At 47.9% G+C, this 17241-nt stretch overlaps 1 protein-coding gene across 3 annotated transcripts in view; it reads left to right on the top strand.

Moving 5' to 3' along the window:
- Positions 1-17241, top strand: part of SH3PXD2A (SH3 and PX domains 2A) — a 220518-nt gene that overhangs the window by 36233 nt on the left and 167044 nt on the right. For all 3 annotated transcript variants that reach the window (XR_009448256.1, XM_059661286.1, XM_059661287.1), the window contains exon 2: positions 11548-11628. Coding sequence is in view for 2 of the 3 variants with exons in the window: in XM_059661286.1 (XP_059517269.1) it covers positions 11548-11628 (81 nt within the window). In the remaining variant the exon portion in view is untranslated. The remainder of the gene's footprint in view (positions 1-11547; positions 11629-17241) is intronic.

The raw sequence follows: 17241 nt of genomic DNA, 5'->3' as shown, positions 1-17241 counted from the left end.
CTGGACTAGCCCAAGGTCATGAAGATTTGTGCCTATGTTTTCTTCTTAGACTTTCATGGTTTTATTGCTCACACTGAGGTACTTGATCCATTTCGAGTTGATTTCTGTATATGATGTGAGATGGGGTTCCTGTCCGATTGAGGCAAATGGAGGTCCCACCCACCACTCACCCAGTTGGCAGTGGCACTTCGCTCCTTGAATGTAGGCGTCAGCTCAGACAAGCTCTCCTGAGAGAGGCTTCTCCTCACATCTAAGTAGCCACCTTCACTGCAGTCAGCTTCCCTCACTGCACTCCGTTGCTGGGACCGTCAGAAATGGTCGTGTGTGTGTGTGTGTGTGTGTGTGTGTGTGTGTGTGTGTGTGTGTGTGTGAGACACTCCTCATGCAAGCCTCGTGGCTCCCTGCAGCGATGTCCAGCACCTCGTGCAGGGCCTGGCACTCAGCTGCTGCTTGGTCTATATCTGTCGAGAGCCGAAAACTTTTTGTTAAAGGAGCTGCCTTCCGAGTGGAGTTTGCTTATCTGTTATCTGTTTCTAAATATTTCTGGGCTGAGGTTGGAAGGGATTTTGCAGCAACATCACAGACAGAAGGTCGCTCATCTCCTGCCCTGATGATCCCATTACTTCACAAGACAGTCCCTTCCATCCTCGGGCAACTCTGGTTGGAATGTTCTTTCTGACATTGTGCGAAGACCCGCTTTCCTACAATTTTCACTTATTATCCACTGCCTTCCTTTGGGTACAACGGGAGCTGAACCTCCCATATCAATAGTCCTTTAAATATTTGAAACCAGCTGTCCTGCGTCTTCTGAATGCTCCTCGGGGCTCGGCACCTCTAATTCTTTCAGCTGTTCCTTCTGGAGCCAAGAAGGGCTGGACTCTGACCTCCTAGTCACTGATATAGGCCCCACGGAGCTGGGGACGGTCACAGGCTGCCAAAGCAAAGAGGCACGGCTACAGCTCAGAGCTAATGAACCCCAGTCTCCTTGTTTTCTTTTCCCCATTTGAGCTGGTGAGTTCCAAAACTGGAGGCAGAGCTTTGAGCAAAAGCACTGACTACAAACTCCCTAACTTGAAGGCAGAGGTGATTCTTTAAAAAAATATATATCTATTTTTATTGATTTCAGAGAGAAAGGGAGAGGGAGATAGAAACAACAATGATGAGAGAGAATCATTGATCAGCTGCCTCCTGCACACCCCCTACTGGGGATGGAGCTTGCAACTCGGGCATGTGCCCTGACAGGGAATCGAACTGTGACCTCCTGGTTCATAAGTGGACACTCAACCACTGAGCCATACTGGCCAGGCCAGAGCTAACTCTTAATAATACAAATTGCACTATAATGTTGCTTTATATTTAAGGAGTAATTTTTTTCTCAGCTCGTCCAGTGATCTTTTTGGTATTGGTCCACCTTTGTGGTTTTCAACCTATAACAACCTGTACACTCACCTGGGGAACTCTGAAAACCACTAGTGCCCCCCCCACCTGATTTAAATGGTGTTGGGTCGGCACTGGGCAGTAGTGTTTTAAAGCATTCCAGATAATTGTGTGTGGAGACAGGGTTTCAGACCTTGGCTTTAAGAGCTCCCCAAGAATGTTGGATGTTACCAGAATATCTAAGAGCTGGCATTAGCCCAGTGGTTCTCAACCTGTGGGTTGCGACCCCTTTGGCGGTCGAACGACCCTTTCACAGGGGTCGCTTAAGACCATCCTGCATATCAGATATTTACATTACGATTCATAACAGTAGCAACATTACAGTTATGCAGTAGCAACGAAAATAAATTTTATGGTTGGGTCACAACATGAGGAACTGTATTTAAAGGGCCAGGAGGTTGAGAACCACTGCATTAGCCAGAGGACAGTCCAAGAGGACACAATTGTTTTATAAGAAATGTATGTGAAAGCCATACATGTTCAAAAGAAATAAAATAATATAGAAATGTATGAAGTATAAAGTGAAACTATTGCATTTTTCCTTATCTTAACCCAAATAACCACTATTATCAGTTTATTGTGTTTTCCCCCAGATTTTAATAATGTACACGTATGTGGGCATACACAAACCCCCATACACATACCTCACCCCAAATAAATCTTAAGTCATATTATATACATGCTGTTTTATAATCTCTCTTTTTTTTTTTTCCTTTCTATCCTGTGGACATTTCCCCATAATGTCAAGAAAGAGCCATCTTATCTTTAACAGATGTATGAATCATGATTTGACCTTTTTTAAAATCAATAGACATTCAGTATTCCTTACATTTTTTGCAGTTACAAACAGTACAGCAATGAACATCTTTACATACATAAACACATGCAACACACACATATGCACACACACACGCGTTGTGTGGATAAATTCTTAGAGATGAAATTGCTGAGAGAAAGGGAATGCAAATTTGGGATCGAGCTAACCAAAATGCCCTCCAAAAGGACTGTTTCGGTCTACCCTATGCAACAAAATGCCTAATGACAGCTATTTGCCTTGAGTCAGAGTTGAGCTTTGCTGAGCACAGCACAGAGGAAGGTGTGAGTGTAGCTGCTGGTGGGGAGGAAACGGTGGGGTCATTTCCCCTGCAGGCTGTGTGTGGAGGAGGCGCTGGCCTCTGGCCCTGCCTGGCTGATGTGTTTCCCAGGAAGAGGAAACCAGGCTGTGTGTGTTAACCTTTGCCTTGCTCTCCAGGGTGTGACGATGGAGCGAGGCACGTTCACAGGATGTGTACGTCCAGGTCAGCGGACTTGGGTCAGTCATTGATTTGGGAGTGTGTGGGCTGGCAGTCCTCCTTTCCAACCCTTTCCTAGATCCACTGGGTTGCATCCAAGCCCGTGGAAGCCCAGGCGTGTGATCCTTTTTATGGTTCAGGAGAGGATACATCTAAGGTTTCCAGGATTCTAGCTCCTGAATGTCAATGCACATCGAGAGGTGAGCTTCCTTCCCCTAGCCTGGGCACACCGCCACCCTCTCTGGGCTCCTAGGCATTCCCCATGATGTCCACTGACCATTGCTGGGATTTCCATTGGAGCAACTGCTGGTTCAAGGTAGTCAGACCCGTTTTCTCTGATAAATTGGCTTGTGGCCAAAGGGTGGAGGCAGGGTTGGAGGGAGAAAGGTTCAAAAGTTCAGCCGTGCCTTCAGGTATCATGCTCAGAGCTCTGGAATCTCCAAAGTGGGTTTCTCTCTAGAGTCAGGGCTACTTGGTGACTCCAGAAACTTCTGGGGAAGAGACTAAAGTTCTAAGAGTGCAAAAGACCATGCCAGGCACTTAGAAGGGGAAGATGGGAAAAGGTCACCTTTATTGAGCAGCTACAGTGTCTGTGTTCTCATTGACCTTCACAGTGGGGCAGGCATTACCACCCCCGTTTTATGGAAGGGGGATGAAGGCTCAGAGAGACTCACAACTTTTCACGTAGCTGATCTGATTCATTTTAAACCATGCAAATGAGAGTCCTGGCTCCCACTCAGGGTTCCTTACCCACCTGCCGTATGGGCAGCCTCGGTCCTGACTCATCACTCACACATGAAGCAACAGTTGACAGAGCAGGGAGTGAACCATGAGGGCAAACCTTTGTGGCAGGGACTCTACCTTGCTCTGTTGTAGCTGTTGTAGAGGAGGAAATGGTCAGGCTATGGAGCCAACGCCACCTTTGAACCTGAACTCCAGCACATGCCACTGATCAGTTACTCTCCAGGTCTCTTTATTTATTAACTAGAGATGATAACAGGACTTTTGTCATAGAATCATGGTAAGGGCTAAGAGAGATCATCTGAATAGAGCGCTCAGCAATCCCTGGAACACTGTAAGTGCTCAGTCAATGGGCATGGCTATTATTGCTATTCCTAATGAAACCCGTAGTTTGTGCAAATTAGAAAACAGTTCGGAAACACTGACTCCGCCTGCTGTTTCTCTCTTGGTTCTGGTGCCTGGAAGGACAGGGCTTTGACAACTGAACCTTCTGAAGGTCCACGTAGGGTTTGGAAATCCTGGGAGCTCCGACTTCATACACTCGTTTCCCCTCCAGGAAACATGAAAAAAAAAAAAAAAAGAAGAAGAAATAAACACCTCTGACTCCGAGGGGCCTGCCACAGGTCACCAGTCCTTTCGGAGGGGCGCTCCTGAGGGGGCCATTGTTTTCCCTGCCCGACAACAGAGTTATTTTTGCTCTTCTACTTTCTCAGGCCAGATTGTTATTAGTTGTAGGTCCACTGCCTCCATGTATGTCTGTTTCCCATTTCCTGCTCTTTTTCTACTCCTATTCCTGTCCCATGGCCAACGAAAAGAAGCCGGCTCACCGTCTCCCTCTTCCTGGGTGTCTAAATAGCTAATGTGCATTGGGCACTGACCGTTGTGCCAGGCCCTGTGCTGAGCATCTGTGTGCATCTTCACGTTTAAAGGGAAGCTCCCGTTGTGAGCCACACTTTGCAGCTAAGGAAACCCTGGCTCAGAGAGCCTAAGACATTTGCCCAAGCTCACACAGCTAGGAAGTGTTGGACTGAAATTTCAACCCATTAGATGCTTTTATTTTTATTTATTTTTTATTATTTTTTAAATTTTATTTTTAAAATATATTTTTATTGATTTCAGACAGGAAGGGAGAGGGAGATAGAAACATCGATGAGAGAGAATCATTGATTGGCTGCCTCTTGCATGCCCCCTACTGGGGATCAACCGCAATCTGGGCATGTGCCCTAGGTCAGAATCGAACTCAGGACCCTTGAGTCCATAGGCCGAATCTCTATCCGCTGAGCCAAGCCGGCTAGGGCCCATTAGATGCTTTTAAAGCCTTTTTCCTCCTCTGTAATGCCAACAATACCTTTGGCCTTTCTAAGCTTCACCTTTTGGTATCCCATGGCTCCATCTTGTCCCGTGCCCGACTTGATTTGTCAGCGTGAGTCTGGCAGCCCCAACTGAGCTGTAAGGGCCTAGAGCAGTGGTTCTCAACCTTCTGGCCCTTTAAATACAGTTCCTCATGTTGTGAACCAACCATAAAATTATTTTCGTTGCTACTTCATAACTGTAATGTTGCTACTGTTACGAATCATAATGTAAATATCTGATATGCAGGATGGTCTTAGGCGACCCCTGTAAAAGGGTTGTTCGACTGCCAAAGGGGTTGTGACCAACAGGTTGAGAACCGCTGGCCTAGAGGCTGAGGACGTTGCCTCAATCTTTAGCTTAGCACCAGATAAGCACTCACTCCGCGTTTGCTGGTTGCTTTGTTCTTTCACTTATTATTTTTTATGTCTTTATTGATTTCAGAGAGAGGAAGGTAGAGAGAGAGAGATAGAAACATCAGCCCTAACCGGTTTGGCTCAGTGGATAGAGCGTCGGCCTGCGGACTGAAAGGTCCCAGGTTCGATTCCGGTCAAGGGCATGTACCTTGGTTGCGGGCACATCCCCAGTAGGAGGTGTGCAGGAGGCGGCTGATCAATATTTCTCTCTCATCGATGTTTCTAACTCTCTATCCCTCTCCCTTCCTCTCTGTAAAGAATCAATAAAATATATATTAAAAAAAAATCAATGATGACTGATCGATCACTGCCTCCTGCAGGCCCCCTACTGGGAATTGAGCCTGCAACCTGGGCATGTGCCCTGATGGAGAATTGAACAGTAACCTCCATGTTCATGGGTTGACACTCAACCACTGAGCCACACCATGGTGCCAGGCTTTTCCTTCACTTATTTAGCGGACATGGAGTGAGCACCTCTTAGGTGGAAAGTGTGATTTGCCATGATCATGCCATGATCTGCCTTTAGGGAGCTTCCATTCTAGTGGGGAGCTATACAGGGTTGGCTCACTCAATCCTCACCACAGCCCAAAGTGAGGTAACCGCTGCTATCACCGTACTGTAGAGTAATAAATGGAGGCACCAGTGATACGGAGCTTTCTCCTTCAACCCTCTTGCCTACTCCCTGCCCTCCAAATTAAACAAACAATTGAGGACAGTGATTCATGCCAACAGAGGCAGGCACTGAGCGTGATGGGGAGCCATGACTCTCTCGAAGGCGTATGATGTTGCATAGGAGCCTGATGACCATCCCCTCCTCCGTGTACCTATAAAAAGCCTCTTTTCCCAGAGGAGGGCCAAACGGTCTGCAGCTGCAGCGCCTGTTTGAGAGGCGACTGCTGGACTCGTGGTCCCGGGAGGAGCATTCTGCCGGCACACACCCACCCCTCCCAGAGCTCATCTCGGGTTCACTTACACTGTGACTGTTCCATAAACATGGAGTCCAGACGGGGCATGGTGAGGGTGATCTGAGGACTGAAAGGGGCTGCCACCTGGTCATTAACCCTTAGCCAGCCTGGGCAGGTGCATGCTGGGGGGGAGCTTGCCCTCCAAATCCAGGCTTCTAAGTGGGGGCTGTTCCCCAAATCAACAGCCTTACTCCTGGCCAGCCGATCCCACCCGGAGGTGGTGTGAGCAGGTGAAGCAAGACTGTCCCTGAGCTAACATTTGGCTCGGGGCCAGGGCCAGCCAGCTGGGATCCAGGGAAGAGAAGGCCTTCCTCAGTAAATGGAGCACAGCGCCACAAAAGCACACGCTCTCCTCCGCAGTTCCCACCGCCTGTCCCTAACTGCACTTTCCTTCAGCAGAGCTGAACATCAGTACTTGCCGGCACTTCCTAATTAAGCGCAGGCTGGTCCTAGGCCTTCTAGGACTGGTTGGGCCATGACTCTGTGTTGTTGTTAGTTGGCCGCAGCCCAGGTCCGATCGTGGCCATCCCTCCGCAGGGACTGGGCGGGGCTTCATTCTCCGCGCGCTGGAGTTGAGCTGCGCGTCTGATTTGCATCAAGGCTGCTTTCTCGTTGAAAGGAGCAAGACTTGGAAGCCTCAGACATCTCTGGGCTTTAATGAGCGGAGCAGATGGATGGCGGCCCAAGCTGGCCCCGGAGTGGGGGGCTGGCGGGAGCGCGCCTTCGTGCGGGTGTCTGGTGGGAGTTCCCATCGCAGTGTCTGCGGTGGAGATCCGCCCTGTAGAGGCCGAGCGTGGCAGGAGGACGCGAGACTCGGGCTTCCTCTCCAGGGAAGTGGGATGCAGTTGCTGGTCTACAGCGAGGCTTCCTAGACGCCTGCCATCTGCCTAGAGGGCCAGAGACGGGGGAAATAGAATCCCCGGGTTTTTTAAAATCCAGAAGGAAGGGAAACTCCATCCGGGAAACATAACCCCAAAGTGTGTGGAAGCAGGATGTTTAATTGCAAACCTTTCTGGAGACACAGCTGCTGGGTAATGTTATCTCGGTCGTTCCTGTGACCAGAGAAGTTTTATCTGGGCCCCAGTAAACAGAGCTGGCTTTCTCAGGTGACCTCTGCCCTGTCCCCCTCCCGTCCACCTGCTCTTTCTCTACAGTTTATCCCTAAGGTTTCCCGTCCGGCAGCACCGGTTCAGGGAGGCTTGAGAAACTGGTGGGGGGGGGGGCAGGCGAGGAGAGTGTGGGTTGTTTTATCCACAGTTCACCTGGAGGGACAATCTAGGAGGTTCAAGGTTTGGAAGAAAGCAGAGGTGCCTCCTGCTCACACGAGAGAAAGGGGCCTGGAGACTGGCCTCAGGATTTAGATTGTCCAGGAGGGTGGGCTCCGGGGCCTTCGGCAAATCCCAGAAGTTTGGGAGAACCTGGGAGTATGGGTTCATTTCCCATCACCACATGGGAGTTACCCTCATGCCCCGAGGAAGTACAAGATGTTAGCAGAAGTTCTTTTTAATTATTGAAATTTTGGGGGTGACATGGGTTAATAAAATTTCATGGGTTTTAAGTGTACAATTCTACAATACATTGTCTGTGTACTGTATTGTGTGTTCACCATACAAAGTTGTCTCCCACCGTCACCATTTATCCCCCCTTTACCCTCTTCCACCCCCATCTCACCCCCCTTTAGCAGGAGTAAGCCTTTGCCCAACAAGCAAAGAATGTGCTTGAGGAGAAGCACGGGCTTTTCCTGTCCTGGTGGCTGTGGCAGACAAGGGTCACATGGACAGCTCTCCCCTCACCCCTGTCCTCTGGCTGTGTCTCCACAGGGCTTGTCTTTTGTGTGGGTTGAAGTCAAGGGTTAGACCTAGAGACACCCTAGTTGACTTTTCAACTATTTTGAAGAGTAAAAAGAGAAGGACTTTTCCAAGGGAGGCATGCTCTGGTCATGCCCTGTGAGCTGCACCACCCCTTCCTCTGGGCCCTGTGTCCTTGGCCAGGGAGATAGGCTGCTGTCTAATGGCCTGCAGGCAAGTGCAGTCTCTCTCCTGGGAGGGTTTGGCCACATGGGATCTTCTAAAGCTGCAGCCACCTGGGCAGAGGTCAGGAGGCAGCACCTGGTTGTGCACAGCATCTGCTCCCTGCCCAGGATCTCCGGGAAGGGCAGATGCAGGTGGGAGGGCAGATGCAGCTGGCAGGATTTGGGCGTCAAGGAGCTGAGAGTCAGTGCGGGGTGGGAGGGTGGGTTATAACCCCTGTGAAAATTCCAGAGCATCCTGCCGTAGTTAACTGGTTGTATATGAGGGTTTCCTTTGTGTTGGTCTGGTTTTGTAGCATTCCTAACCGTTGACTTCTGTCTGGTCTCAGGCTCTCAGAATTAATATGACTCCACCATGGTCCTTTAGGCTCACCCCCTAAGCAAGGGGTGCACAGACTCTTCAGACCATCTAGAGCTTTATTTAAAAAGATGTCATTCAGCCGGGCTGGCATGGCTCAGTGGTTGAGCATCGACCTATGAACCAGGAGGTCACAGTTGCAGGCTCGATCCTTAGAGGCAGCCGATAATTGATTCTCTGTCATCATTGATGTTTCTATCTCTCTTTCCCCCTCTTCTTTCCTCTCTGAAATTAATAAAAGTATTTTTCAAAAAAGATGTCATTTAGTTCTGATTAAGTAGTTTGGTTTAAATATCCACATTCCTAAATCTACACATAGAGAGATAATCCATTGTGGTTAAAAGCATGGGGATTGGACTCAGCTACACCTGGGTTCAAATCCTTCGCTCTGTATTTTGCTACCTGTGTGACTTTGGGCAAGTTGCTTAGCTTCTCTAAACCATGGCTTCCTCCAGTACATAATGGGGCTAACAGTGGTAGCTACCTCACTGAGCTGCAGATCAAATGAGCTAATGCATAGGAATGTTTTACACTGTGCTGGTCTGTGGTAACCAGTACCTCAATGGTTTCTGCAATGTATTGCATGAGCTATATGTTTACAGGATATAAAACACAGCATACCCTTATCTATTTATTATAATAATGGTCAATGGTTTATTTTGGGCTTGTGAGGATAGGCATGGCCTTTTATTTTATGTTCCTTCTTATCAGGATCACATAAAACATGCCATGACTGCCCTTTCTCGGGCTGGTATCACTTGGCTCTATTTGCTTTGCTTTGTGGCCCTCTCCTTGGGTGCATTTCAGAACAAACACGCCACCCTGCGCGAGGCTAACTCTGACTTAGGGGTTAGAGGGAAGAAGGGACTGTTTTCAGAGCTCACTTCCTTGGCTGTTAGTGGAGAAGCCAGACGGAAAGCCTCACACCCCTGTGTGCAAAACCCTGGCTGAGATCTGGATGTTTGTGTCCCTCCTCCAAGTCATACACTGAAGCCCTAGCCCCCAGTGTGATGGTACTGAGCTGGGGCCTGTGGGGTGATTAGGTTTCGATGAGGTCATGAGGGTGGAGCCTCAATGCTGGGATTAGTGCATTTATAAGAAGAGGAAGAGACCAGTGCCCCTTCCCTCCACCATGTGAGGGCACAGCAAGAAGGCAGCCATCTGCAAGCCAGAAAGTGGGTCCTCACCAGGGACCTTGATCTAGGACTTCCCGCCTCCATAACCGTGAGAATAAATGTTTGTAGCTTAGGCGGCCCTGTAGATGGTATTTTGTTATAGCAGCCCAAGCAGACTAAGACAGCCCTTCCTCATGGTGATGTCAGCTACCCTGATGCCGAAGTGTCTACATGCTGTTCCTCTTTGCTAACATTCCTTCCTTCTCACAGGGGCCGAGACCCCCAGCTTCTCTGCCCACTTTGTTCTCCTCATTCGTAGAGTCCCCCCAGATGACTGATTCAGAATTGCTAGACCAGTGATGGCGAACCTTTTGAGCTCGGCGTGTCAGCATTTTGAAAAACCCTAACTTAACTCTGGTGCCGTGTCACATATAGACATTTTTTGGTATTTGCAACCATAGTAAAACAAAGACTTATATTTTTGTTATTTATTTCATATACTTAAATGCCATTTAACAAAGAAAAATCAACCAAAAAAATGAGTTCGCGTGTCATAGGTTCACCATCACTGTGCTAGACAGAGGCCTGGGAATATGAGTTTGTATTAAGCTCCCAGGTGATTTTCATTCTGCAGAGCAGCCTTGAGGTTGTGTGAGAGGATCCCCTCCCTCTAACTGACACCTCTCCCAGGAGGGTGTGCGTTTGGTGTGGGTTCTGGTAAAAGGGAAAAAAATGGAGAGAGCCGAGGCCAGATTGTGTAGGCAGGGGACTTTCTCTTCTCCAGCCACCTCCTAGACAAGGAAGCCTTCCAGAGCCGCCTGAGGCAGTGGCCTTGGAGAGCCTGACTGAGCTTGGGAACCGAGGAGACATTGGAAATGGAGTCCTGAAATACCGTCATCTCTGAAAAGTTTACCCATCTTCCATGTGCCAACATCTCTCCTGCAAATCCACTTGTCATCCGGAGTGTCAGCTTGGTCGTTCAACAGAGCAGAATGTTTTCTGAGTGCCTGCGCTGTGCCAGGCTCTGTGCCCGCTCTGTGCCCACTCTGTGCCAGGCTGAAATGCACTGAGCTAAGACTTAGGGATAGAGAGGAGTCACAGGTCTGAAATGCTGTGGTCTCCTGAGTGGTTTTCCAAGCGAGTTCTGACAGAATACCCCGGGGCGGTTTGTTAAAACTATTGATGCCCGATTGCAACAAACGTACCACTGTGGGGGGGGGGGGGTGTTCATAATGGGAGAGACTGTGCCTGGTGGGGGCCATATGGGAACGCTGTACTTTCTACTCAATTTTGCTGTGAACCTAAAACTACTGTTTAAAAATAAAGTTTTAGCAAATAAAATGTAAATGCCCGAGCCCCCCCCCCCCAAACCCAAGTTTACTCATGCAGAATTTCAGAGGGGGGTGGGCTGGCACCTGCAACTGTGAAAGGCCCCTTACAGACTCTCATTCACCCCAGAGTTTGAGAACCAGTGGAAATTAGCTACTTAAAATTTTTTTTAACAACTTCAATTTTCTGTTCATTGTGTAAAGTACATATACTAGTAAATGAAAAGAAGGAAATTAAAACCACCTGTAATTCTATTCTCCTAAGATAATCATCCTTAGCATTTTATTGATTAGGAACTGAGAATGTGTGTTAGATGTGTGTGTTTCTGTGTGTATATTTAGACATGTGTGTGTAGCATTGATATGTACCTGACACCGCACTGGGCTCTGGGGACAGAGATGAGAAAAAGAATGGTTCTGACCACGGAGCACCCACAGTCATGTTAAATGGTGCCCGGTACCACTTGAAGCCCAGCCTTAATCACCCACTCACCTGCTCTTACTTTGACCCCACAGGTATACATCATCAACGTGACCTGGTCGGACTCCACGTCTCAGACCATCTACCGGAGGTACAGCAAGTTCTTTGACCTGCAGGTGAGTTGGTCTGAGCTCAAATTGTGCCCAGTTCTCTCTGTGGCCCTAGTTTCTGGTGGGCTGGCCTCTCCCATGTTCTCACTCATCTGGAGAACCCCCATAGAGCTCAGGTCAGAGCAGAGGGACAGATGCGGGAACCTGGGTGGTCGAGCTGCACTTGGCTCAGTTTAGGACACTGCAGGCCAGGGGTCCTCAAACTACGGCCTGCGGGCCACATGCAAATACAAATATTGTATTTGTTCCCGTTTTGTTTTTTTTTACTTCAAAATAAGATATGTGCAGTGTGCATAGGAATTTGTTCATAGTTTTTTTTTTTAAAACTATAGTCTGGCCCTCCAACGGTCTGAGGGACAGTGAACTGTCCCCCTGTTTAAAAAGTTAGAGGACCCCTGCTGCGGGCAAATACTTGGGGCTTTGTTGACTTCATCAGATGGTCTTAGCAGTCATGCTTTGTCACCCTTCTTTGCCTGGCTGGTAGGAATGAGGGTGGAGAGGCAGGAAGATGGCTGTGAGTGCTGTGTACATGAGCAGACATGTCTGTAAACATCCAGGGTGAGACACAAGCCACCACATCATTGAAGGCAAAGAAAAGCAAACCTACAGAAAAGACCGAAACTGAAAACAAGCCATTTCTTGAGCTACAGGCACAAACTGAGCATTCCACTGTGTCTGTCTAACCGACTAAGGTTGTGCTGTCCTATTTGTGCATGTGGACAGTATGTGTGTCTCTAATATACACAGGTGTGTTCACACGGGGATGCTGATACGGATCCCACAGATCCATTGCAAACACCTCCCTTGATACCAACGAATCTGGTTAGGCCTCTTTGGGTTACAAGTGATAGTTTTATACTCATATTAGCTTAGACAAAAAGGAGACTTGGTTGGAAGGATATACCAGAGAAATTTATGCAGTAAAGAGGCAACTTGAGGCAGTGGCTCTAAGGAACACCTGAAACCAGGGTTACCCTCCCTCTGTCTTATCTCTGCTTCTCTCTGAGCACTGTCTTTATCTTCTGTTACCTCATATCCTGTCAACAGCTCTTGAATTTCATATCTTGTGATTCCCAACAGCAGAGAGAGACTGTCTTCCACATCCAAATTGAAAAATTCCAGGAAAGAAGCTGATTGGCCCAACTTGGTCAGATGCCCTCGCTGGACCAATTAATATGGCTGAGGAGGTAGAGGGTCATGTAGCACAGATGTGGCCACTAGGAGGCCCACCCTTATATATGGCATAGGCACCAGACAAAGCAGAATCATTGTGAAGTGAGCAGCCACCCTTCCCAGATAAGGAAGGGAAAGGTGCGAGATTCTAGATTCTTCCTCAGGGCTCTGAGCCTAGTTTAGGCCAATAAAAACACAAAGAAGAGATACTCATCCCTGGCCCTCACAACCAAGGTCTATTCCTTTCTTTGTAGGCTCTTGGTGATGAGTCATCTTGGAAAGGCCAAGCTTGCATATTTGCCCCCAAGTACCTGATTTTATCCCATTGTCCTTATTATATAAACTATGAGGAGAGCCAGCTTCCTGTATTACAAATCTTCTCTTAATCCACCAATACGGGATTGAATATCCCATTGAATGTGGATTGAAAGCCACTCCTTACCCTCCTGCCTTCTTCCTCTTCCCTCCTCAGTTCCTGTCCAATCTTCTTGGATCCTTCCGGCATAAACTGGTGGGATTTGCTGATACCCCATCAATGGGTGTAGTGTGCTGGACAGGAAATGATAACTTAGTTGGGGGAGAGGGAACCCTGAAAAGACTCATTGATGAGCCAGAGGGTCTGAGAGTCAGCAGAAACTCTCAAACAGAACTTTTCTTCCCCTCTCTCTGTTCTGTTCCCCAACCCCCTTCCTAGTTACAGAATCTAACAAGAAAGGAATGCTGCTGCCCCAACTTCTCCCTGGCCTGGAGGCTCATTTCCTGTGTCGGGAGAGGACACATGGCATGAAGTGGCTTGTGTGATGTGCTGGCCCTAGCCATGAGCATGGCCAGGCCTGCACACTTGTGTCATCGTCACCTTGTAGTTGCAGTTGGAGGAGGGTTTGGGATGGTTCTTTGGAATTTAACCTTTGAGCCAAGCATAGCATCTTCGTGAACCCGTTTTACAAAACTCGTGGCATGATGACTTAGTGGCGTGCATTTGGGAAAAAACCTTTCTTATTTATGAGGGCCACTGATTTTATTATGGTAGCTCCTATAGAGAAAGGACACATGGCATTGCTAACTCTGTCTCTGGTCACTCGTGGCTCTCGGAATTCAGTTTTCTGAGAGGCCGTATGAGAGAATGACTTGAAGCTTAGTTACTGGGGACACATTGCCTGGGACTGGTTTCTGGTTCTGTCACTGTGTAATTCCAGACAGGTTCCATAACTCCTCTAGGCTCTATTTTCTCATCTGTAGAATGAAGTTTCAAATAGTACCCACCCAGTAGGGTTATTGGGAGAATTAAATGAGCAAGTCCACATTTTCCCTGACATGTGGTTGTCTATAGTGAGTTACCCACTAGGTTGACTAGTGGTATTAGCAGAAGACAAGGATGCTGGGCTGCAGGTGAATGGACCGGTGCTTGCTTGTTTCCCCTCCTTGGCTCCACTTTGTGCTGAAGAGTCGCTTTGTGCCCTGGCCTGTGCCAGTGTTCAGAGTCCTGTGAGCCACAGGCTCTCTCTGGAGCTGGCCACGGGGGCAGGACAGGAGTGTGTTGGGAGTCGGATGTGGCTCCCAGGTGGCTGTCCTCAGAATGGCTTTGCTCCTTCCATTTTTGGTGGAGCCCCACCTTGGAACCCTGCAAATCCTGGACTGACTAAGGCAGCCTGGGGGAAGCTGCTAAGCTGGCTTTACCAACTCATGGTTCTGGGCCTTCAGGAGACCACAGATCCCTTTGTGAATCTGGTGGATCGCCCCAGAAAAAGAGTGTGTATGTACATCTTCACTTACAGTGTCAGTCCACCCTGCTTGGATGCCTAGTGAAGAACCACTGAGCTGCACACACATCTTGTACTACTTGAGCACCATTTGGCATTTGAGGGTTTATACACAGTATTCAAGTAGTAGCAGTGGAACTGAATACCCCTTTGAGGGACACCTAGGTCACCTCCCTCCCACAACTTGATTTCCCTGTCCCCCGTGTGGGTCTTCCCACACTTGCCTGTCTTATTTATCCCTCTTTAAACATCTTTTGCTCCTGGTGGCCCTGGGCCCCCAACTTTCTTTCTTTTAAAAATTATTTTGTATTGATTTCAGAGAGGAAGGGAGAGGGAGAGAGATAGAAACATCAATGATGAGAGAGAATCATTGATTGGTTGCCTCCTGTACGACCCCTCCTGGGGACTGAGCCCGCAACCCGGACATGTGCCCCTGACCAGAATCAAACCTGGGACCCTGCCCTAACTGGTTTTGCTCAGTGGATAGAGCATCAGCCTACGGACTGAAAGGTCCCAGGTTTGATTCCGGTCAAGGACATGTACCTTGGTTGCGGGTACATCCCCAGTAGGGGGTGTGCAGAAGGCAGCTGATCAATGTTTCTCTCTCATCGATGTTTCTAACTCTCTATCCCTCTCCTTTATTCTCTGTAAAAAATAAAATATATATACGTATATAAAAAACCCCCAAAAAACCTGGGACCCTATTTACTGAGCCAGAGCTGGGCTAGGGCCCAGCTTTCTAATGGAATCCGGGAGTCATGTGCAAAATGATACCAAGTGACCCTCTGGCACTGGACCAAAGGCTGTGGGGCGTGTGCAGACCCAGTTCCACTTGGAATAAATAGCACAGGTACCTCCAGTGTCCTTTTCCCTCTGTGGGCAAACCTGGAGATGACTGCCATGCCCTGCCCTTCACACGCCACAGCCAGGTAGCATTTGAAGGATGCTATTTCTCCATCTCTCTCCACTGCAGCATCCACCTCTACACAGCCCCCATGTCTCCACCCTACATATTCCCCTTCTACCCCCACCACTCACACTTTTCTTTTTTTAAATCCTCACCTGAGGCTATTTTTCCATTGATTTTTTAAAAATCTTTATTGTTGAAAGTATTCATGTGTCCCCCTTTCCCTCCTCCCCCATTAACCTCCTCCATCCACTGATTTTTAGAGAGTGGAAGAGAGGGAACAGAGAGAAATATCTATGTGAAAAAAACACATTGATTGGTTGCCTCCTGCTTGCACCCCAACCAGGGCCTGGGCCAGGGAGGAGCCTGCAACCTAGGTATGTGCCCTTGACCGGAATCGAACCCTGGACCCTTCGGTTCGCAGATTGACGCTCTGTCCACTGAGCCAAACTGCCTAGGGCACACTCTTTTTTATCTGGTGATTAGGGTTACCAGATAAATACAAGATGTTCAATTAACTTTGAATTTTAGATAAACAATGAATACTTTTTTTTTAGTGCAAGTTTATCCCAAATATTGCATGGTACATACTTATGCTAAAAAAGTTGTTCATTGTTTATCTGAAATTCAAATTTCATTGCGTGTCCTGTGTTTTCACTTGCTAAATCTGGCAGTATTACTGTGGCTGTGAGTGGTGTGTGTGTGTTGGGTGGCGAGGGGGTGGGGGGAGAATGCAAAGAGGTTGGCTTGGGGTAAGAGTGAACTGACCTATGCCAAGGCCTCCAACATAGGCTGAGGAACACTCAGAAGGACAAAGTCCCTACCTTTAGGAGTCCATATCTTGTGGGGAAAGTAGGCTTTGCGCAATTGAGTCCACTGTAGATGAAATAAATAATGGATTGAGATATAAGCCACATGCTATGGAATGAAGAGGAGGGAAAGAGCATTCTTCTTGGGCAGGGGGAACAAAGAAGATGTCCATGTGTTTTTAAAATATATATATATTTTTTATTGATTTCAGAGAGGAAGGGAGAGGGAAAGAGAGATAGAAACATCAGTGAGAGAGAATCATCCATTGGTTGCCTCCTGCACACCCCCTACCGGGGATTGAGCCCGAAACCTGGGCATGTGCACTGACAGGGAACTGAACCATGACCTCCTGGTTCATAGGTCAACACTCAACCGCTGAACCACACTGGCCGGGTCCATATGGTTTTGATTGGTGACAGCAGCCTGGAGTGATATAGCCACACACCTCCATCCAGTTTGGGGAAAGTTGGTTGTTTTTTTGGAATTATAGTTATCAGGATAAAGTGTGTTCCTAATTTATTTCTTTGTTTATTCATTTATGCCTGCTTCCTTCTGTCTGTCCATTCATTCATCTATCCTCAATCTGTCCAATCTTAAGAGCCTTACTTCTGTGTCCCAGGCAGTATGCCAGGATTTGGAGATTTATTGATGAGCCAGAGCAGATCTGGTTACTGCTTTTATGGGACTTATAGCTTAGTGAGGCAAGACAGATTTTATTGAAAATACATATATTCTTTTATACTATTCCAAACGCTACAAATAAAAGTACCAGAGACATACTATAGGGAAACCTTATCCTGTGGGATCAGGGCCGGCTTCCCTGAAGAAGTACGTTTTATCTGACAGATCAGTAAGTTATTTTATCTTATTTTATTTTGGGGATCAGGGAAGCTTTTATGCTTCTAATGAAAGCAAGACTTTCTCCCCAGACGGATGCATGAATATACATACACAATTCTAATAGCCTCT

This window comes from Myotis daubentonii, chromosome 13, assembly GCF_963259705.1.
Source record: "Myotis daubentonii chromosome 13, mMyoDau2.1, whole genome shotgun sequence".
Taxonomy (NCBI): domain Eukaryota; kingdom Metazoa; phylum Chordata; class Mammalia; order Chiroptera; family Vespertilionidae; genus Myotis; species Myotis daubentonii.
Note: the sequence above shows the minus strand (reverse complement) of the source record. Positions and strands in the feature narration are given on the sequence as shown.